The sequence below is a fragment of the Procambarus clarkii genome, chromosome 1 (assembly GCF_040958095.1).
Source record: "Procambarus clarkii isolate CNS0578487 chromosome 1, FALCON_Pclarkii_2.0, whole genome shotgun sequence".
Classification (NCBI taxonomy): domain Eukaryota; kingdom Metazoa; phylum Arthropoda; class Malacostraca; order Decapoda; family Cambaridae; genus Procambarus; species Procambarus clarkii.
Genome location: NC_091150.1, coordinates 22109622 through 22132991, shown reverse-complemented (window position 1 = coordinate 22132991; position 23370 = coordinate 22109622). Strand labels below are relative to the sequence as shown.

The window sequence follows — 23370 nt, the reverse complement described above, 5'->3', positions numbered from 1 at the left end:
CCGGGTTCCATCCCATCTTGTGCAGGTTTGTTGGTTGCTGTGGCCTTGTCTCAGGGTGACGGTCGCCACTTTTACCTCCGTCATGTTGCCTGTTGGGTCACTGACACCTTGACCCGGAGTCTTGCGAGAGATGTTCTCTGCTAGTTCTCCAGTACTCTTCTGATGTCCTTACTATTCAGAGTACAGGCAACATCCGTGTTGCATGCTAGGTTTAGGTTGCTGCAACACGCTAGGTTGGTTTCCCACTCGGATGCCCTGAGGCCGCCCCATTTTGGTTAGGTGCTGTTCGCCCCTTTACCTCCTGTTCCCGACTCCTGACTGTCTGCGGGTTTCGGGGTCGGGGCAGGGTTTAGTTGGTGCCGAGACTCGGGCGCCTTCGGGGGCTGCCCCGTTCGGGTTAGGGACGGAGGTTTTCGAGCCTGTTCTTCCTGCCATGGCTTCTGGGTCTTACCAGCGGCCCTTTCTATGCTGCCTTTCTCCTGGACTCTTTCTTTTCTTTAAGGGCGGAGGGCGTGCAGGATGGCTCTGCCCCGGGGCCTCTGTTGCAGGTTCCCGGGGCTGTGGTGGATGTCCGCTTGCAGTTCTGGGGCTGTTTGCCCCTACCTGGGTCTTCTGCTTCTAGGTGGATTTTTTTCATCCCTCTAGTCTGCTTCCTTTCCCCAAATTTGCTGACGTGTTTTTGGCTCTATTGTGTCAGTCACGGCTCCTCTGTGTGGTGGGCCATTTTCTTTTCTGCGGATAACTCCCCGCTTGGCCACCAGATGGCGCTGCAGTTTGTTTACCTCAGCCGTGGTGTGGGAGCTTAATTTTTGCGTGAGTTTTTTTTTCACTTCTTTCCAGGGTTTTATCCTCCTGTTGCCATTTCTTTGCTTTTCTGGGGTTTTATGCCCGTCTTCTGTTCCGCTGGGATCGCTTGGGTGTTGGTTTTTATACCGGTTTTTGCGTTTTTTATCTGTTTTGGGTCTGTGCCCTAGGGTTTGGGCTCAGTGTCCGTGTCTGTTTATGCTTGCTCCCACTCCTTGTCCCCCGGTTTTCTGTCTGTTTTGACCGTTTTCCTGGGGGTTCTGTCTGGGTGCTGTGCTTTGCCCTGCTGTGGTGTAATTCCACCGGCAAATGTGGTAGTTTGGGCTCCCGCGGGTTCGATTCCAGGTTTCTTTGGGTTCTTTGGTTTCGTTCTGGAGGTTTCTTCATCTTGGGGCCTCAGGGGGCGGTGGGTTCAGGGGGCTTTTGTTACCTCGTTTATGGCCCGGTTCTGCCTTCTGGGGTTCGTGGGTCTTCCTAGCTTGCAGGCTGATATTTTTGGGTATTGGCATGCATTGTGATTATGCCGGCCGTAGGGTTTTGTTGTCGAGGTGGGCCTTTTGGTGCTGTTTTTGTGCTCTTGGTGCCTTCTTCGTCTGGCCAGCGTGGTGCTCTCTGCCCACTGGTCGGCGGCTTGTCTTTTCTTTTCTTTATTTTATTTTTCAATTTTATTTACATGTATGTTTTTATACATTTTGTGTATGTATATGTGTATATATGTATATATATGTACATGTATGTATGTGTGTGAATCTATATATATATACATTTTCTTTTGGAAGAGGTTCCGTTCCCTTCGCTGTTGATGGGACGCTGGGGGAGCAGCTTGTTCTGTTGGCTCTTGTTTATGGTTGTCTTCCCACCTCTGGTGGCGTTGGGCGGCTTCTCCCCCTTTGGGGGGTTCGGGGCTGGCAGGGTGGGCTTCTTTCCCTGCGCTTCATGTCATCTTAGTGTGGGTGTGTTGGACGTGGTCCTTCCGCCCCATCCTTCCGAGGTTCCTGCCTGTCCTAGTGCAGACACAGGCCTTGTGGTTCTTCTGGACTTATGCAGTCTGCACCCTGGATTCTTTGCCCTCTTCAGAAAACTGTTGTCTCCCGTCCGGCTTCTGTTGGGGCCGGGTGACTGGATGGTGTCCTTGGACCTCTGAGTCACTTCTTGGCACGTTCCTCTCCAGAGTTCTGGGACTGGCACAATTGATGGTGGGGCTTCAGACTTGCCGCTTTTGTTGCCTTCCCTAGTTTGTAATTGGCACTTAGTGTATTTATGCATATTTACCGGATTTTGGTGACCTGTCTGCATCTGCTCGGGATTCGGTTTCTGGCCTACCTCGACGACTGGCTGGTGTGGGGCTCCCAATTGGTCCGCTTGTCTGCTCACCAGGGGGTGCGGTTCTTTCCAGATTGCCAGGTTCAGATTCCTGGTGACCTGGAGGCCACTCCATCTGGTTCCGTCCCGGGTTCGGACCTGGCTGGGTCTTGTTTAGGACTCTTGGACCACTTCTTTGTCTTTCCCACCAGAAGCGTGGCTGTGGTCCTGCTTTCGGTTGTTTATGAGGAGGTCTCGGGTCACTTGGCGGTTGCCCGAGCGGTTGTGCGGGAGTCTGAACTTCACCGTGCTGGTCTGCCCGTCAGGTTGGGTTTGGTTTTGGCATCTGTTCGGTTCCTTCGGAGACTCCCCTTCCGCCTCTCTCGTAATCGTTGGGTTCATCCTCCGGGGATCTTGTGTTGGTGCTGCGTCACTGGCTTTCTCTCTGAGGTTTTCGAGGTTTCGTGCCTTGGCGCCTCACCGAGCCTTCACTCGATGTGTTCACGTTTGGGTCATCTCTCGGGGCTTTGTGGCCAGTACTCACCAGGCCGGCCGGGGATGGTGGGGTATATCCGTCCGTTGGGCTCACAGCACAGTTCAGGATTTCATGGCTGTCTGGTTTGCACTTCAGAGGGTTTGGGTCACTCGGGGATCTCCCATCCGGCTACATTCGAACTATTTTTCGGTGGTTCATTGCCGGAACCACGGGGATTCTCTTAGGTCCTTGACCTTTGGGGCTGATCCCTTCAAGTGGCTTATCTGCTGGATCCTCAGGGTTTGGCTAGCTGTGCGTTTCATGTCCGAGGTGTCCTACATCCTGGTGGACAGCCTGTCTCGGTTCATTCCTCTGTTCACGGTTCGGCCGGTCATCGCCAACTCGTTTCATTGGCTCTGCTGGACGTATGGACTCCTGGACATGGACATCTTCGCGTCGGCGTGATCTCGGCGTCTCCCTTTTTATGTGGTGCCCTTACCTGCCTGTGAGGCGTTCATGGTGGATGCCTTCAGCAGGACTGGCCAAGGTGGAATTACCTCTTCTCCTGGTCCAGCTGTTGCTCTGGTTCTGGCTCGGTTGGAGTCCTTCCAAAGGAGAGTAGTCCTTGTGGTCTCTTGGTGGCCGGACCAGCTTTGTTTTCAGACACTTCTTGATAAGTGTCCGAACCCGGGGCATTTCCTGTGGCTCCGCCTCTTTCGGCAGGTCGGACTGGTCCTGGGCATGACTGGTTCAGCCTTCTCCTCGGCTCTTTGCGTCTGCTCTGCTGATGCGGGTGTATCACCATTTCTATGGTGATCAGGTGGCTTAGTTGATGGTGTCCCACCTGCGAGCTTCGTCTCAGCGACAGTATGACATTCCTGCCATTTTTATTCGCCATTTTCTTGCTCTTCGTAGGTTGTCTTCTCTTTTGCATCGGGTTGTCTTGTCCTTTCTTGGGTTTTTCAGGACTGTTAATTGATGCTTCTTACTGTCGCCTCATACTGTGCGGCGCTGGCGGAGCTGCTCCAGCTTGCATTCGGGGTGGACGTCACATCCGCCCTGTTTCGTATGCTTCTCGTGTTGTTTCACCTCCAGCCTGCTCATGCGCTGCCTGAGCTGTCCTGGTCCGTCCTGGTCCTTGATCAGGGTGCTCTTTTATCCTTCCTCTCCTCAGTTTGTCGTAGCCCCTTCGGTTCAAGATTGTTTTTCAAAGGCCATACCTTGTTGGCATTGGCCTCTGTGGGTCGGGTCGGGGAGTTTCCGGCTCTTCTCCGGCGCAGAGGTTTCTGCTCTTTTGGTACTGGTGGTAGGTTTGTACACTTGCAGCCTTCTCCGTCCTTCTGGCAACGGTCGAGGCGGCTAATTTCCAGAGGGATCCTTGGGTTATTGATGGTTGGTTGGTTCGGCCGGGGATGTTACATGTGTTGCCCGGTTGCGGCTCTTCGCCATTACCTTCGTGCCATGGCTGGGGATGCGCTTTAGATCGATCCGGTTCCCCTCGTTCCCTGTTTCAGGGCTCGGGTCTACCAGGTCGTTCGCAGTTTTCTTTAGTCTACCAGCCTGATGTCCATCCTTGAGCCCATGCCGTTCGGACATTTGCAGCTTTCTCTGCTGTGTTTGGTGACGTCTTGGGCTCATTTCGGGCGCGAGGATTTGGAGGTAGCACAGGTTCCTTGCCACCCGTTCATTTGTGAGCGTGTCTGCTCCTGTGCGTTCTTGTGTTGCTTTGGGTTGCAGGTTGCTGCCTGTTGTCTCGACTTCGCGTTGCAGTTTGTGGCAGCCGCCTCCTGAGTCAGCCCTTTCTTTTCCTTCTCTTTGGGTATGAAGCTCCAGGGAGCCGTAGGGGGTCCCCACAGAAAACCAGTGTTGAATATAATGAAACATCATTGTCTGGGTTAGCCCCGGAGGCTCCCTTGCAACCCTCCCTCCCACCAATTGGCGGTTTTTTCACATTAGTTGAAGCTTAGCTTCCAAACTGGTGCTAGGCAGCCGACGCTGTGAGGTCCGGGGCCCCCCTCCCCCTCTCGGGGCTGGAAGGGCTGCGCGGACAATTGGCGCGGCAGTAAAGTGTGATGTTTGCTTGTTTCCTTGGGATTGTAGGGAGTTTCTACTTCTGTTCGTTTTTTTATTTTAGTTTCTTACCATGTGGGGTTTGTTTTGTTATGCCTACCTTTCTGGGTGCCTAACCCTGGTCGATGGCAGATAAGGAAAACCCCCAATTACAAGGGGGTTTTCCAGGGCCATTGCTCCCTGAAACCTCTCTGAAGGGGGGCCCCGGTTCTGACACTGGTCCCTGGTAGGTCTGAACTCCATAGCTAATGTCCGAGTCTAATATAAAATACATTAGCCCGATAAGCTCCAGGGAGCCTTCGGGGCTCAGCCAGATAATGGCGTTTCATTACATTCAACGCTGGTTTTCTTGGTGCTCTTTCACCTTTTTGTCTCTGTTAGTTGTGTTTCCTCTGTGTTTGTTCCTGTGATTTTGTCCTTTTTGTCTTGGATTGTCGATTAGCATCATATGCCTAATACTGTTGCCTCTGATTGTTCTGCCTTGGAAGAGCTGCTCTAGTTGGTATTTGCCATCGACATCTCTTCGGCACCATTTCACAAGTTGTCTTGTGGCTCATAGTTCTCTGGAGCCATCTTGCCTTCTCAACAAGGTGTTTGTGGTTTCCTTCTCCCCTCAGTTTTCTGTTGCTCTTTTGGTCTGAGATACATTCTTCAAGGCTCTGATTTTGTTGATCCTCACTTCCTGTTTTCAGGTGAGGATGCTCATGCTCTTCTCCAGAAGCAGGGAAGTTTTGTTCTTTCAGCTCTTGTGGGTGTTTTCTTCATTTGTGGCTTTCTCCTTTAATGACAAAAGAATGAGATAGTTGACTTCCAGGGGGGCCCTTTGGGTGTTGATGCTTCATTTATCTGGCCTGCAAGTTACTCTTAACAGTGTTGTAGGCCCTGGGCAAAGTAATGCCCATTGTAGGCCCCCTACCCAGATGGTGGGGCCCCACTTATCTGCTTAAGTGCAGGATTCTTGTCAGATAGTTATGTGCAGATTATAAATACAGTATAAGAAATATAATTTGAAAATGTATTTGAATCCCAGGTCTTTCAAGTGAGAGAGGTCAAGTATTTATCGACTTTTTCAAAAGATTTCTCATGACCAATATGGCAGCATGACTTCTATTATCATGGTGCCCTTGGGTAAATGCCCATTGTGTGGCACTACTGGCCAGGCTCGCTTCATTTGTTCTGTCCAGTTGTGACAGTTGGCCACTGCTTGTGCGCCACGCACACTGCTTTGGTGGGTGCATTGTTTGTTGTCCCGGTTTCCTTGGTTCCTTCTTCCAAGGCTCATGTGTCCCGGGTCTCGCCTTTGTGGGTGTCATTTTGCTCTCCTCCTACTTGTAAGGTTCCATGTTTTTCTTGTTCTCTGTTGTTAGTTAGCTTCTGGGAGCCACCATTTGACCCTCCAGAAAACCAGTGTTGAATGTAATAAAATGCCTCTTTCTCTTTTCCTTTCTCTTTTCCTTTGTCCTTCCCTTTCTCCTTCCCTTTCCTTTCCTTCCCTTTCCTTCCAGGTATGTGTGTACATAGTCTCTCAGCTGCAAACTGAGGGTTTGACGCCATGGAAGCCGAGAGCTTACTGTGGTGCTGCCACTTGAATGAATCATCTTTGCTTTTTCAGTTCATTTCTTTGTGAACTTTGCAGTTGTCTCTATTGTTCCACCTACTTTCTTGATGTTTCTTTTGTTGAGAGCGATTGTAACGCTCGTGCTCCCTGTGCTTCTGTGAAGAGGGGGCCAGGTTCTGTCTCTGGACCTTGGACGGCCTTACAGGACTTGTACTGTACAACTGATCTGACTCGTGTGTGGAGCTACCTCAGCGAGCTAGCTTCAGGGAGCCACCAAAGCTCTGTCAGAAAGTGGCATTTCATTACATTCAACACAGGTTTTTCGGTCTACATCTTTTTTCGGTACTGTATAAATTTTTGTGTACCTTTGTCATGTGTCTCAAAATCTGGCATGCATCTCGTCTACTTTCTTGCCTAACGTCAAATCTTTCTAGTCAAATTCATTAATTAAAGAACTTCCCGTTCTAAATCTAAGTTCCCGTAGTAACAGAATGGCTACACCGGCTAACTCTCACAGGGTACAACAACATCAAGCTCAAAGAGGGACAATGTAAGATACAACATGAGATCATCTTCATCCATTGGGTAATAAACCTATAGAACTGCCTAACTCCGAAAGATGTAAATGCTAACTAAGACGGTACTGCTTGATACCTGCTTGATGGGGTTCTGGGAGTTCTTCTACTCCCCAAGCCCAGCCCGAGACCAGGCTTGACTTGTGTACTTAAGCAAAGAACTTTTCGTTACATTAAATGCTTATATTTAAGCAGACTGTTTAAAATAATAAATTAGTACAAAATTATATAAATTAAAAAATTCCAGTGGAAAAAAACATTTTTTACAGCATATATAATGAAGACATACCAACCTTGCTTACAGCTTACTGAAGACTAATATAGATGTTGCCTCTAAGTGCAATATTCTTACCGAGATATGGATGACAGATGTTGTTTCTGTGCCTCGCAATGTCTTTGTGATGAAATACTGTGGTAAATTAGTTGTCAGCTGGATATCCTTCGGCCCTCCTGAAATGTTTTTTTTAAAGAATTGTAGTAAATAACATTTCAATTACAGTGGCACCTTGATTAACGAGCGGCTCTATCTACGAGCATTTCGAGTAACGAGCAAGTCACTCACAGAACATTTGTCTCTACTAATGAGTTTTTCCTCGATTAACGAGCTTTTCCGCTGGTTCTCGGACACCTTTTACGACAGTTTTGTTGTTGTTTCGCAAGACGAGTTTTCCACATGACGAGCTCGGTGCCGGAACGGATTGAAGTCTTTAGAATCAAGGTGCCACAGTATATAAATTAGATTCTTGATGCTAATGATAAAATGCTGTGTCTGCAATTGTATCATATTTGTAACTAATTTATGTATGGTATAGGAAAATAATAAAAAATTTGTACATGCTAATATTGTACTTATAGAGTAAATTTGTACTCCTGTCTAAAACAGATTTGTTCTGGACCACTTCTGCTGCATCCAAAATTTTATTACATCCAAATTTTTCTCTATCATTTGATATCAAATATCATTATATTTTTTAAGTAATGGTAATGTCTTCTCACAGACATAATAACATGGGATAAAAACCCACACTTATTTATTTGTGAAATTTATGTAAAGATTTACACCAAGTCATTCGTACTCTCCTGAGTGCTTTGTCAGGGTCTGAGTGTGTGGTTAGGATGAGACTTACATCTCAACAGCTTGAGGTTATCTTGAGATGATTTCGGGGCTTTAGTGTCCCCGCGGCCCGGTCCTCGACCAGGCCTCCACCCCCCAGGAAGCAGCCCGTGAATGCTGACTAACACCCAGGTACCTATTTTACTGCTAGGTATCAGGGGCATAGGGTGAAAGAAACTTTGTCCATTGTTTCTCGCCGGCACCAGGGATCGAACCCGGGACCACAGGATCACAAGTCCAGGGTGCTGTCAGCTTGGCCGACTGGCTCCCTGAGCGGATAGCACGCTGCCCAGCTCCCCAGCTGATAAAAGTCATTGTCGACTAATCAAAGTAATATTAGTCGTTCAGATGTAAGTCTCGTCCTAATCACATACAACCTTGACAAACCACTGAGGAGAGTGCAAAACACTTGGTGTAAATCTTTACATAAATTTCACAAATAAATAAGTGTGGGTTTCTATCCTATTATATTATTATTGCAACTGATAGAACATGCATTTGTTCACATTTAGATATCAAAAACACTTGAACAATTATATTTTTACAATACAGAGGAACCTCGGGTGACAAGCAGCCCCATCTACCAGCATTTCAGGTAACGAGCGAGCCACTCACAGAAAATTTGTCTCGACTGACGAGCTTCTGCTCTGTTAACGAGAAAACCACGTGGTGTTTCCTAGCGTTCCCACTGGCTTTTGGAAGCCTCTGACGACAGTGTTGTTGTTGTTTCGCAAGACGAGTGTTTCACATGATGAGCTTGGTGCCGGAATGGATTAAATTCGTTAACCGAGGTACCCCTGTATTTCAACATACAGGCATGACAAAAACTTCCATTTTTTAGGCATATACAAAGAGCAAAGCTTCATTAAGGATCATATTTCTACACAAGCAAACCATCACCAGAGACCCAACAGCAACACCATAATAATCAACATACATAGCAACAGTGTACGAGATCTGACACAGCAGAAAGACTTCACATCACTCACATCCAATTATCAATAGCCAGATCATATCTAGGCTTTCCCCTTTTCCCTAGTACAGCCAGGAGAGAACCATGAGAATGAAGGACCCACTTGAAACGCTGTGCATATTAGTGGCTTTAGGTATTGTTTATTATTTAGGCGCAGTCTCCGTGGTGTAGTGGTAAGACACTCGCCTGGCGTTCCGCGAGCGCTATGTCATGGGTTCGTATCCTGGCCGGGGAGGATTTACTGGGCGCAATTCCTTAACTGTAGCCTCTGTTTAACGCAACAGTAAAATGTGTACTTGGATGAAAAAACGATTCTTCGCGGCAGGGGATCGTATTCCAGGGACCATAGGATTAAGGACTTGCCCGAAACACTACGCGTACTAGTGGCTGTACAAGAATGTAACAACTCTTGTATATATCTCAAAAAAAAAAAAAAAAAAAAAAAAAAAAAAATTGTATGTACTAGCTCTATCTATAAATCCAACAGTATGTGTGTAACTCTGTATGTATGTATGTATGTACTTTCCTAAATAAAATATTATTATTATATTATTATTATGACTTTGCCTGTCCTCTTGACACGTTAACCACCTCTCCTCTCAGCATACTCACTTGGACTATATATAGCTGTATTAATATTTGTATTCCCTTACCTTCTACTTTCAGAATACTAAATTGAACTTGGCAAAATGTTTCTGGACCTTTATAGGTGTAAAAAAGGAACTATGAAAAGTTAAGTTTAAACTTCCTTCCTACAAAATTCATTAATAGTATTGCATTGTGTCGGGGAACTGTCAGGCAGTTTATACATACAGTACATGTTAGTCGTATATCAAGGTCCCCCTCAAAGGTTCAATTATTGACCCTTCCCAGGATGGAACCCGACAACAAGCATTTGGTCATTTTTATCATAGTCAGGGGTCTTATGTAATACTATCATCGCTAAATAATAGTATGTACAGGGGTACCTCAGTTTAAGAGTTTAATCCATTCCTGGAGACAGCTCGTAATCCGAAAACTCGTAAACCGAAGCTAATTTCCCCATTAGAAATAATGGGAAATGAATTAATTCATTCCTTGCTACCCTAAAACCTCACTTCAAACTAAATTTTATACCTAATACATCTAAATCTACACTACCAAAGTATGTTCAAGTTATTATTTACTCTTGCTGATGTAGGCATATGAAAGATGGTGAGGAGGGGGGAGAGAAGGAGAGGTGTTACTGTTTGAAAGGGGAGTCCCCCTTCCATTATAACATCAGGCAGTGAGGACCTCTCTGGAGTGCATTCTCTGGCACATTTTGTCTGCATACCACAAGGTCCTGGTTGTAGCTCACTGCTCTATTTTCTCACAACAAAGTGGTCCATTGATGATTGTTTTTCCCTTCTTCACAAGATGTCTCTGTAGTGAGGCATCACATTGTCATTGAAAAGAATAATGCAATGGCCTACTACAGCTTTCTCTGGGTGAGTCTTTTCAATAAAAGTTTGCATTTCTTCCCACATCTGACACCTCTTCTTAATGGTTGCAGAAGGGACATTCTGTACTGCCTCATCCTCCTCCTGCACTGGAGAAACATCCTCAGCTGGGTCTTCTTGCTGTTCCTTTTGAAGGGCTTGGAGTTCTTCAGTGGTCAGTTCTTCGTTGTGTTCTTCCACCAGCTCCTCCACATCATCACTATCCAATTCCAAGCCCATTTGCCGGCCCAGAGTAACAATTTCCTCGACAATAGGCGCATCATTTACAGGCTCAAACCCCTCAAAGTCTAGTTCTGTCACACGTTCAGGCCACAATTTTCTCCAGCCAGAGATCAGTGTTCTTTGAGTCACTTCTTGCCAGGCTTTGTCAATAAGTTTTAAAGCACTACAAATGTTAAAATGGTGTTTCCAGAACTCTTTGAGGGTGAGGTTTGTGGCTTCAGTCACTTCAAAACATTTCCGGAAAAGTGCCCTTTCATAAAGTTTCTTAAAATTCGCTTCGATTTTCTGGTCCATAGGCTGAATTAGAGGAGTGGTGTTAGGAAGAAGGAACTTTACTGTGAGAAAATTACTGTATCTGTCCAACAATTCATCTTCCAAGCCTGGAGGATGAGCAGGAGCATTGTCAAGGAGAAGCAGGGCCTTGAGTGGCAAATGTTTCTCCTGCAGATATTTTTCTATGACAGAGCACACCACTTCATTCACCCACTCAGAAAAAAAAAATCCTAGTCACCCATGCCCTTTTATTAGCCCTCCACATGACACACATTTGGCTTTTCTGCCCTTTATACTGTTTGAAAACCCTTGGATTTTCAGAATGATACACAAGCAAGGGTTTAATTTTCAAATCGCCACTCGCATTTGAACACAGCACAAGCGTGAACCTATCTTTCATAGACTTGTGTCCGGGCAATGATTTTTCCTCCTTGGTAATGTATGTCCTCTTAGGCAATCTTTTTCCTGAACAGTCCTGTCTCATCACAATTAAACACCTGTTGCGGTAGGTATCCCTCAACCTCTGCAAATTCTTTAAATTCTTCAATAAATCTTTCAGCCACTGGTTTGTCTGAGCTGGCAGCCTCCCCATGCCTCACAACACTATGAATACCACTTCTTTTTCTAAATTTTTCAAACCATCCCCTGCTTGCCTTAAAGTCTATCGTATCTGCACTCGTTCCAGGAATTTTCTTTACAAAGTCTTCGTGCAATACCCTGGCTTTCTCATAAATGATGGCCTCTGAAACACTATCACCCTTTAACTCCTTGTCGTGTATCTAAATTAATAACTTTTTCACTTCCTCAAGTATTTGTGGTCTTTGTTTCGTGATTGTTCTTATGCCTTTTGCCACTTTAGCACTCATAATGTCCTTTTTCTTGGCAAGTATAGTGCATATCCTTGACGTGGCTTTGTTGTACTGCCTACAAAGTTCAACAACACGTGCACCATTTTCATGCTTCCGAATGATCTCTTTTTTTTTTTCCTCTATTGTCATCCTCACATGCGATTTCTTGCTTTGATCCTCACCACTGGCTTTTTTGGGACCCATGGTGAGATATATAATAACAACTTTTATACTCAAATGGCCAAAAATCCAACAGAACACTGTAAATCCTGGTGAATAATTCAGGCAGGATAGTCACTGGGCGCGAGGCACTGGTAAACTGAGGGGCAATCGTCGTGTCACCACATGCTAGATTGGCCTGTACACGTATCAACACCCTCGTCTTCCGAGGCAACGCTAGTATTCCGATGCAGATTTTCTGAGCAAATCCTGCTCGTATTCCAAAAAACTCATATACAGGGAGACTCATATTCCGAGGTACCACTGAACATATATATCATGCCATTTTCTGTGGGGAGCCCCTACGGCTCCCTGGAGCTTATCGGGCTAATGTATGTTATGTTAGACCGGGACATTAGCTAAGGAGTTCAGACCTACCAGGGACCAGCGCCAGAACCTGGCCCCTTCAGAGAGGTTTCAGGGAGCAATGGCCCTGGAAAACCCCATATGGTTGGGGGTTTTCCTTATCTGCCATCGACCGGGGTTAGGCACCCAGAAAGGTAGGCGTAACAAAACAAACCCCACATGGTAAGAAACTACAACAAAAACCGAACAGAGAGGTAGAAAACTCCCTACAATCCCAAGGAAACAAGCAAACAAGCAAACATCACACTTTACTGCCGCGCCGATCGTCCGCGCAGCCCTCCCCACCCCGGGAGGGGGAGGGGGGAGCCCCGGACCTACCGCGCCGGCTGCCAAGCTCCAGTTCGTTCGCTAATGTCAACCGGGATTGACGCTTCTCTGGCCTCAGTTTCCTAGGCGGTGTTTGCCTTGTGTGGCGTTCACTGCCGTGTGTTGTGGTGTGCGGTGGCCAGGAGTACCTCATCAGTGCCGGGGCTGCATGTGCTTAGTGGCTGACTTCCCTAAGCGCCCTGTGAGTACTGCCCTTGCGCAACAGGGTTATCTTCCCTGGGGCGTTCGGGAACCATTCCCGTAGAGGTTCTTGCTGCTCGGCATTTGCCTCACCCTTGGGGCCAGCTGGGGCTTGGGGCCCTTGTTTGGCCCTGGGTAGGGATTGGTATTGTGCTGGTTAGGGCGTCAAGGTGTTGCGCAGCCTGCCACCTAAGCGGCGGCCGGTTTCTGTTGCCTCTGGAGACGGTGTACTTTTGCGGGGTTTTTCTTTTGTTTTTCATTTTCTTGCCTGGTGGGGGTCTGCCTAAGGTGGTTATAGTTCCACTGGTAGTGTTTGGCGGCCCTCTGCTAGGCCCCCGTGCTTGTACACGTCTCAGGGGTTTTCAGTGCTATAATCTACCCTCTTGTTATGTTTGGGTTTCTTAACCGGTTAGCAACACCTTGCCCGGGCTTCCCGTAGTTGTTACCCTACGGGCCCTGGAAACCCCTGTCTGGGCTCGGGGGACCATTGAATGTGTCTTCCGGGTTCCAACCCGTCTTGAACGGGATCGTTGGTTGCTGTTCCCTTGTTTCCGGGTGACAGTCGCCATTTTTACCTCCGTCATGCTGCCTGTTGGGTCACTGACACCTTGACCCGGAGTCTTGCGAGTGATTCTCTGCTTGTTCTCCAGTACTCTCCTGATGTTATTACTGTTCAGAGTACAGGCGGCATCCGTGTTGCAAGCTAGGTTAGGTTGCTGCAACATGCTAGGTTGGTTTCCCACTCGAATGCCCCGTGGCCGCCCCGTTTGGTTAGGTGCTGCTCGCCCCTTTCTCTCCATGTTCCCGGCTCCGGACCGTCTGCGGGTTTCTGGGTCGGGGCGGGGTTCAGTTGCGGCAGAGACTCGGGCGGTTTTCGGGGGATGCCCCGTTCGGGTTGGGGACGGAGGTTTGAGCCTGTGCCTCCTGCCAAGGCTTCTGGGTCTTACCAGCGGCCCTTTCTTGTTGCCTTTCCCATGGACTCTTGCTTTCCTTTAAGGGCGGAGGGCTTGGAGGACGGCTCTGCCCCGGGGCCTCTGTTGTTGGTTCCCGGGGCTGTGGGGGTTGCCTGCTAGCAGTTCTGGGGCGGTTTTGCCCCTTCAGGGGTTTTTCTGCTGTTGGGCGTCGTTTTTCGCCCTTCCAGTCTGCTAGCTTCCCACATTTGCTGGCGTGTTTTTGTGTATTCAGCGTCAGTCACAGCCCCTGCTGGCGGCCATTTTCGTCTGCCGGTTTCCCGGCGTGGCCACCAGGGCGGCGTTGCGGTTTGTTTACATGCGTCTGGGTGTGCGAGCGAGCGTCTCTGGTGAGTTTTCAAAACATTTGCAGGGTTTTTGTTCTCCTGTTGTCGTTTCTTTGTTTTTCTGGTGTTTTCTTGCCGTTGCCTGTTCCTCTGGGAACGTTTGGGTGTTGATTTTGGGTCTGAGCCTCTGGGTTTAGGCTCAGTGCCCCTGGCTGGTATGCTTGCTCCCACACCTTGCCCCTCGGTTTTCGGTCTGTTGGGACCGTTTTCCCAGGGCGTTCTGCTAGGGTCTGTGCTTTGCCTTTTAGTGGTGTTCTACGCCGGCAAATGTGGTGGTTTGGGCTCCCCCTGGTTCGATTCTGGGTTCCTTTGGGTTCCTTGGTTTCGTTCTGGAGGTTTCTTCCTCTTGGGCCCCCTTTTGTGGGTTCAGGGGACTTTGTTTCCTCGTGTGACCCGGTTCTGCCTTTTGGGGTTCCGGGGTCTTCCTGGCTTGCAGACTGAGCTTTTTGGGTCTTGGCACATGTTGTGGTTGTGCTGGGACTTTGTGGTTTTGCTGGCGAGGTGGGCCTTTGGATGCAGTTTTGTGCCTTCTTTGCCTGGCCGGCGTAGTGCTCTTTGCCACTAGTCGGCGCCTTGTGCTTTTACAAAATATGTCCTCACCTAGTTGTGCTTGTGGGGGTTGAGCTCTGGCTCCTTGGTCCTGCCTCTCAACCGTCCGTCAACAGGTAATTACCTAAGTGTAATTACCTAAGTGTAGTTACAGGATGAGAGCTACGCTCGTGGTGTCCCGTCTTCCCAGCACTCTTTGTCATATAACGCTTTGAAACTACTGACGGTCTTGGCCTCCACCACCTTCTCACTTAACTTGTTCCAACCGTCTACCACTCTATTTGCGAAGGTGAATTTTCTTATATTTCTTCGGCATCTGTGTTTAGCTAGTTTAAATCTATGACCTCTTGTTCTTGAAGTTCCAGGTCTCAGGAAGTCTTCCCTGTCGATTTTGTCAATTCCTGTTACTATTTTGTATGTAGTGATCATATCACCTCTTTTTCTTCTGTCTTCTAGTTTTGGCATATTTAATGCTTCTAACCTCTCCTCGTAGCTCTTGCCCTTCAGTTCTGGGAGCCACTTAGTAGCATGTCTTTGCACCTTTTCCAGTTTGTTGATGTGCTTCTTAAGATATGGGCACCACACAACAGCTGCATATTCTAGCTTTGGCCTAACAAAAGTTATGAACAATTTCTTTAGTATATCGCCATCCATGTATTTAAATGCAATTCTGAAGTTAGAAAGCATAGCATAGGCTCCTTGCACAATATTCTTTATGTGGTCCTCAGGTGATAGTTTTCTATCTAGAACCACTCCTAGATCTCTTTCTTTATCAGAATTCTTTAAAGATTTCTCACATAATATATAGGTTGTGTGGGGTCTATGTTCTCCTATTCCACATTCCATAACATGACATTTATTAACATTAAATTCCATTTGCCAAGTGGTGCTCCATATACTTATTTTGTCCAGGTCTTTTTGAAGGGCATGACAGTCATCTAAATTTCTTATCCTTCCTATTATCTTAGCATCATCAGCAAACATGTTCATATAATTCTGTATACCAACTGGTAGATCATTTATGTACACAATAAACATCACTGGTGCAAGAACTGAACCCTGTGGTACTCCACTTGTGACATTTCTCCATTCTGATACATTGCCTCTGATTACTGCCCTCATTTTTCTATCAGTCAGAAAATTTTTCATCCATGATAGAAGCTTACCTGTCACCCCTCCAATATTTTCCAGTTTCCAGAACAACCTCTTATGTGGAACTCTGTCGAAAGCCTTTTTTAGGTCCAGATAGATGCAGTCAACCCAACCATCTCTTTCCTGTAATATCTCTGTGGCTCGATCATAGAAACTGAGTAAATTCGATACACAGGATCTTCCAGATCGAAAACCATACTGTCTGTCTGATATTATATCATTTCTCTCTAGGTGTTCTACCCATTTAGTTTTGATTAGTTTTTCCAATACTTTCACTATTACACTTGTCAATGATACAGGTCTATAATTGAGGGGGTCTTCCCTGCTGCCACTTTTGTAGATTGGAACTATGTTAGCCTGTTTCCACCCGTCTGCTACGATTCCTGTACACAGGGATGCCTGAAAGATCAGGTGAAGTGGAATGCTGAGCTCAGATGCACATTCTCTCAGAACCCATGGTGAAACGCCATCTGGGCCAGCTGCTTTGTTCTTACCGAGCTCCTTGAGCATTTTTTCCACTTCGTCTCTAGACACCTCTATGTGTTCTATGTTGTTCTCTGGAATTCTTATTGTATCTGGTTCCCTAAAGATTTCATTTTGTACAAACACACTTTGGAACTTTTCGTTTAGTGTTTCACACATTTCCTTTTCATCTTCCGTGAATCTATTTCCCATTTTCAACCTCTGAATATTATCCTTTACCTGCAATTTGTTGTTTATGAATTTATAGAATAGACCTGGTTCTGTTTTACATTTGTCCGCAATCCCTTTTTCAAAATTTCTTTCTGCCTCTCTCCTCACTGCCGTGTAGTTGTTTCTCGCATCTTTGTATCGCTGGTATGTTTGGGGGTTCGGCCTCTTCCTGTATTGATTCCATTTTTGTGTCTTTCGGTCTCTAGCCCTCTCGCAATTTCTATTGAACCAATCCTGTTTCCTAGTTCTGCATCTCTGTTTTGGTATAAATTTTTTTGTGCCTTTATCATATATTTCACAAAACTTGCCATACATCTCATTCACTTCCTTGCCTAGCATCAAGTCTGTCCAATTATACTCACTAAAAAAATTTCTAAGGTCACCATAATGTCCTCTCCTGAAGTCTGTGTCGTGTGTCGGTTCCTGTGCCTCTTGGGCTCTGTCATGTCTACATGTGACATTGTATGGGGGTCAGCCTCGTTACTTGTGTGAGGAGTCGCCACATTACTTCTTAGTGCTTTCCCGTTCCCATTCTGACACTCAAAAAAAAAAAAAAAAAAAAAAAAAAAAAAAAAAAAACTTTAATTCTATCTGTGGCTCTTTTGGGTACTCAGTTTCCACCTGTGTCCCCTAGTGCGTGTGCCCCTTGTGTTACATAGCCTGTCCTTCTCAACCCGGTCGATTCCCTTGGGTATCTTGTATGTGGTGATCAGGTCTCCCCTCACTTCCTCTTCCAGCGAAGTGTGGTTTCATTCCCGTAGTCTCTCCTCATGACTTCGGTAGTGTACTTTTTCTTTCTGAAGGGGTTCTGTTCCCTTCTCTGTTGACTGGGTGCTGGGGGAGCAGCTTGCTCTGTTGCCTCTCGCTTGGTCCCGCTGTTGGTGGGCGCTTTGGGTTGTCTTCCGGCCTCTGCTGGCGTCGGAGGACGGCTTCTCCCCCTTGGGGGGGGTTCAGAGCTGGCGGGGTGGGCTTCTTCCCTGCGCTTCGTCATTTCCTCTTCGTGGGTGCGTGGGGCGTGGTCGATCCGCCCCATCCTTCTGAGCTTCCCGTCTGCTCTTTGCAGTCATGAGCTTTTCCAGTCGGCAGTTCTTCTGGACTACTTCCGTCTGCGCCCTGGATCCTCTGCCCTGCTCGGAGGACTGTTGTCTCCTGTTTGGATTCTGTTAGGGCCGGGTGCATGGATGGTGGACCTGGACCTCCAGGTCACTTCTTGGCACGTTCCTCTCCAGTTTTTCTGGGGCTAGCACGGTTGGTTATTACCTATGTGTACTTACCTAAGTGTAGTTACAGGATGAGAGCTACTCTCGTGGTGTCCCGTCTTCCCAGCACTCTGTCATATAATGCTTTGATTATAATTGTCATATTGTCCTTTAATGATTGTCATATGTGATAATATGTCTTAATATGATTGTCATACAATGCTTTGGTGGTGGGGCTTCAGGTTTGCTGTTTTTATTGCATTCCCTATTTTGTGAAGGGCACTTTGTATACTCTTTGCATCTTTACCGGATCTTAGTGCCCTGTCTGCGTCTGAGTTTCGGTGTCTGGCCTACCTCGACGACTGGCTGGAGTGGGCTCCCAGTCAGTCCGCTTGTCTGCTCGCCAGGGGATGGTTCTTTCCAGATCGCTGGGTTTGGTTTCCTGGTGATCTGGAGGTTTTACCTTCTGTTTCCGTCCCGGGTTCGGACCTGGGCCTCGTTTCAGGCTCTTGGGCCCCTCATTGTCTTCCCTCCAGAAGTGTTACTGTGGCTGTGGTCCCGCCTTTGGCTGTTCAGGAGGGGGTCCCGGGTTGCTCAGCGGTTGCTTGGGCGGTTGTGCGGGAGTTTACACTTCGGCGTGCTTGTCTGCCCGCGGAGTCGGGTTTGGCTCCGGCGTCGGTTGGTTCCTACGGAGACTCCACTTCCGCCTCTTGCATTCCTTGGGTTCCTCTGGGGATCTGGTGTTGGTGCTGCGTCACCAGCTTCCTCTTTGGGGTTTTCGGGGTTCCGTGCCTTGGCAGCTCCCCGAGCCTTCGCTCGATGTGTTCACGGACGGGTCGTCTCTCGGCTGGGGCTTTGTGACCAGTGCTCACCAGGTCGGCCGAGGTTGATGGAGTCTGTCTGTCCGTCGGGCTCACAGCCCGGTTCAGGTGTTCATGGCTGTCTGGTTTGCGCTTCGGAGGGTTTGGGTCACTAGGTACTCTACCATTCAGCTCTGTTTGGACTGTTCTCTGGTGGTTCTTGCCGGAACCACAGGGGGTTTGGTTAACCGTGTGGTTCGTGTCCGGGGTGTGTCCTGCGTCCTGGTGGACAGCTGTCTCGGTTCATTCCTCTTCGTGGGTTGGCCAGTCGTCGCCGATTCGTTTTGTTGGCTCTGTTGGGCTTATGGACTCCTGGCCATGGACGTCTTCGGGTCGGCGTGGTCTAGGCGTCGCCCGTTTTGTGGCGCCCTTCCCACCTGCGAGGACTTCACGGTGGAGGTTTTTGGCAGGCCTGGTCGAGGTGGGGGGTACCTGTACCTCTTCTCCCGGTCCAGCTGTTGCTTCGGGTTCTGGCTCGGTTGCAGCCCATTCCCACGAGAACAGTCCTTATGGTTCCACGGGGGCCGGCCCGGCCTTCTTTTCAGACGCTGCTTGATAGGTGCCCGTACCCGGGGCGTTTTTCCTGAGGCTTCGCCTCTTTCAGCAGGCCGAATCGGTCCTGTCCGTGACTGGTTCGGCTTTCTCTTTGGCTCTTCGCGTCTGGTATTTTGACGCAGGTATCGCCATCTCTATGGTGTTCAGGTGGCTTTGTTGACGGTGTCCCACCTGCGAGCTTCGTCTTGGAGACTGTATGACGTTTATTACGTTTTCTCGCGTTTGTTTCCCCTCGGCCTGCTCATGAGTCACCTGAGCCATCCTGGTCCTTGTTCAGAGTGCCTTCTTCTCTTCCCCTCAGTTTGTGGTAGCCCCTTCGGTTTCAGTTTCCTCCTCTTTGGTACTGGTGGTAGCTTTATTGGTGTGCAGCTTTTCTCTGTCCTGGCGACGGTCGAGACGGCTGCTTTCTGGAGGGGTTCTTGGGGTATTGGTACTTGTTTGGTTTGGCCGGGGGGTGCGTCCTGTGTTGTCCAGTTGTGCTTTTTGCTGTTGCTGGCGTACCGTGCCTGGGGATGCGCTGTGGTTGATCCGGTTCCTTCGTTCCCTGTTTTCAGGGCTCGTGTCTCCCGGGTCGTCCGCAGTGTTTTCCTTCTTCCTGCGGTCTGTCTTTGCGCCCGTGCTGTTCAGACGTTTGCAGCAATTGCTGCTGTGTTGGTGACGTCTCGGGCTCATTTCGGGCGCAGGGACTTGTGGGTCGCACAGGTTTTTGGCCGCCCATCCATATGTGCGTCTGTTCTTGGGCGTTCTTGTTGCCTTGGGTCGCAGGTTTGCGACCGGTTGTCTTGGCTTTGCGTTGCAGAGTTTGTGGCGGCCGCCTCCCGGGTTAGCCCTTTCTTTTCCTTCTCTTTGGGTATGAAGCTCCAGGGAGCCGTAGGGGCTCCCCACAGAAAACCAGCGTTGAATGTAATGAAACGCCATTTTCTGGGTGAGCCCCGGAGGCTCCCTGGAAACCCTCCCTCCCACCGGTCGGCGGTTTTTTCGCGTTGGTTGAAGCTTAGCTTCCGAACTGGAGCTTAGCAGCCGGCGCGGTAGGTCCGGGGCTCCCCCCTCCCCCTCCCGGGGTGGGGAGGGCTGCGCGGACGATCGGCGCGGCAGTAAAGTGTGATGTTTGCTTGTTTGCTTGCTTCCTTGGGATTGTAGGGAGTTTTCTACCTCTCTGTTCGGTTTTTGTTGTAGTTTCTTACCATGTGGGGTTTGTTTTGTTACGCCTACCTTTCTGGGTGCCTAACCCCGGTCGATGGCAGATAAGGAAAACCCCCAACCATATGGGGTTTTCCAGGGCCATTGCTCCCTGAAACCTCTCTGAAGGGGCCAGGTTCTGGCGCTGGTCCCTGGTAGGTCTGAACTCCTTAGCTAATGTCCCGGTCTAACATAACATACATTAGCCCGATAAGCTCCAGGGAGCCTCCGGGGCTCACCCAGAAAATGGCGTTTCATTACATTCAACGCTGGTTTTTTGGTGATGCTGTGAGCTCATGCTGTGTGCCTCAGCCTTGGTGGTTCACTCAGTACTGAGGACCTCACACCCGGGAATGGGGCCCACAATTTTTTTTTTTTAAATGGCGTCTGTTTATAAGAGCCCTGATGAAGGTGAGGTGAACCCCCGTGTATCTGTGGGCCGTTTAAATCTTGCATAGTACTCCAACACGTCATCTGCCGTGTTGCAAAAGTCTGTGCAAGTTACTCAACACGTCACATGACGTGGTGAGCAGTTTAAGGGTTAAGGGTCATCTGCAGACTGACCAGTGTTCAAATCACTGACCTTACCCTGATGATCGTATTCAGCACAGTAGGCTATGTCTTTATTTTACAACCAAGGATATAAGGTTGGAACCCCGGGTGGGACAAATGGCTGGGCACATTTCTTTTTACCTCTATACGTTTGTCTCTATACGCCTAGCAGTAAAATAGGTACCTAGGAGTCAGGCAACTGATGTGGGTTGCATGCTGGAGGAAGGTCAGTAATTGACCTAGAAAGGCCTAGAAAATTTACCTAGAAAAACCCACCCTCAAACCATGGACATTCAAGCTGAAGGCATCTATAAAAACACATTCCTACTAGTCCTACACTGTATAAATAAAAAATAATCTCATATATATAAATATTATTTATTATCGTTTTGTGCATACTGTAGTTATGTTAGGTTATATGTTTTGGTCAAACTGGAAATTATTTTAATTTATAGTTCATGTGCGAGGCATTTTTCATGAAATGTTTGTAAACAATTTGTTGTGACATGTGTAAGGTGTTTTTCATTCATTAGCCCCAGTTGCTAGATTATTAAGCATTTGGCAAATTTTTTGAGGATGGGCAGTTACGACGTTGATGCCATCTGTTGAGCACACCCAACCCCAATTCTTTTAGAAGGGAAGGTGTGATGATGTCAATGCCATCTGCTGAGTGCACCCGACCCATTTTCTGTTCCTGGTCGAAATCTGTGATCTTATTGACACCTGTGTAATTTTCTTCTTAATATTCATCTTTAACACCTCAGAAGCGATGTGGGTGGTACCTTGGTCAACAGGAATCAGTTCAACCAGGCCAGTCCTGAACTCAAGACATGAACAAGTGGGCCAAGTCGGTGCAGACAGTGATTTGTCTGATACCCAGTGAATTCTTGGTGATTGGACGGATGTATCCTGGGATGGCCAAGTTGAGTTACGAGACGGAATTAATGTCCGTCTGTTCAGGTTTGTTATAACTGAAGCCTGTGTGGAAACTAGCCAGTGTGTTGCTGGAGACTCCTGCCAGCATGTTGCTGGAGACCAGCCAGTGTGTTGCTGGAGACCAGGCAGTGTGTTGCTGAAGACCAGTCAATGTGTTGCTGGAGACCAGCCAGTGTGTTGCTGGAGACTCCTGCCAGCATGCTGCTGGAGACCAGCTAGTGTGTTGCTGGAGACTCGTGCCAGCATGTTGCTGGAGACTCGTGCCAGCATGTTGCTGGAGACCAGGCAGTGTGTTGCTGGAGACTCCTGCCAGCATGCTGCTGGAGACCAGCTAGTGTGTTGCTGGAGACCAGCCAGTGTGTTGCTGGAAAGCTGAAGTGGCGTTTTGACAACATGACGATACTGTGGAGGACTGGCATATGATTTACTGAGAAAGGTGAACTCGCCAACATGAGTACCATAGAAGACAGACTCAGGGAAGGTGTCTTGAGTGGTGTACGATAGAAGATATTAGTGGACTCGCCGGGTTAGAAGATTGCAGATGTTTGTAGTGTGGTGTATGAAAGTGACACCTGTGATATTATATTATGTACATATGTAAGAAGTGTATATAGCTAAGAAGCACACATGGTGACCATTTTGTTAACTGGTGTTTACCCTCCATTCCCATTTGATTGTCTATTACTGCCAGTTCTAAATATCTTATCTATGACTCATAGTTGGATCAAGTAAGAAGAGGCACTAAGGTCCCATAGAAAGTTTGAGTTAAAAGAACCCGGTTACTGGCTAAGTGAGGCCATAACAGGCAGTTTGCATTTATCCTTGTCTGTTATACGGTTTTCCCATTACAGAAGTCCCTTTAGGTTTAGGCCGACTAATGATCTTAACTAGGACGCAATCCACTGCCGTTGCTTAACTCCCAGGGTATCCATTTACTGCAGGGCAAACAGAAGTATTATGGGAGTAGGGAAACATGCCAAATTCTCGTGCTACAGTATACGGAAATCATACTTGCAACCGTTAGGTTGGGAGTCAACTGTGCTCAACTGCCAGCTGTCTTGCACTACAATGCAAGACATTAGATATGACATCATGCTTGGTGCCTATACAGTACTTGTCTCCCAACACATCAGGTCAAGGGATCAAATCCACCTGGACTGATGAAATAATTTATACAGATAAATAATTAATAAATGCTTTGAATTTCTGCTCATTTAACTCACCTGGAATTTTTATGTATTTATCTTCCAGTAATTTTAGCCAGCCTGTCAGTTCCCTTTGGTCAGCACGAGATAAAAATGGGTTGAAATGTAGCCCAGAACCATCATTTCCATGTAGATCAGACTCTGGGGAAGGTTAAGTTCAAACATGTGTTAGTTACAATCAAATAACTAAGACTTATATATACAAAGAATTATAATCAGTATGAATGAACAATCACAGCGAAATACTAATATAGTTTTCCAATAGTACTTTCGCTTTGTTATAGAAGCCTCATCGCAAACGTTATTCCTTGCAGTCTGAGGTCATGTGTTCTTTAATATCCGGTGCATAACCAGTATATATTTTTTAATAACTATTATTACTAAATTATTATAAATGATTTGTAGT

The 23370-nt window shown here is 47.6% G+C and overlaps 1 protein-coding gene across 6 annotated transcripts in view; it reads right to left on the bottom strand.

Moving 5' to 3' along the window:
* The window catches only part of bark (protein bark beetle), a 247906-nt gene that overhangs the window by 102810 nt on the left and 121726 nt on the right, over nt 1-23370 (bottom strand). For all 6 annotated transcript variants that reach the window (XR_011225966.1, XM_069318515.1, XM_069319199.1 and 3 more), the window contains exons 13-14: nt 22983-23105; nt 7137-7234 (exon numbers count right to left, since the gene is read on the bottom strand). Coding sequence is in view for 5 of the 6 variants with exons in the window: in XM_069318515.1 (XP_069174616.1) it covers nt 7137-7234; nt 22983-23105 (221 nt within the window). In the remaining variant the exon portion in view is untranslated. The remainder of the gene's footprint in view (nt 1-7136; nt 7235-22982; nt 23106-23370) is intronic.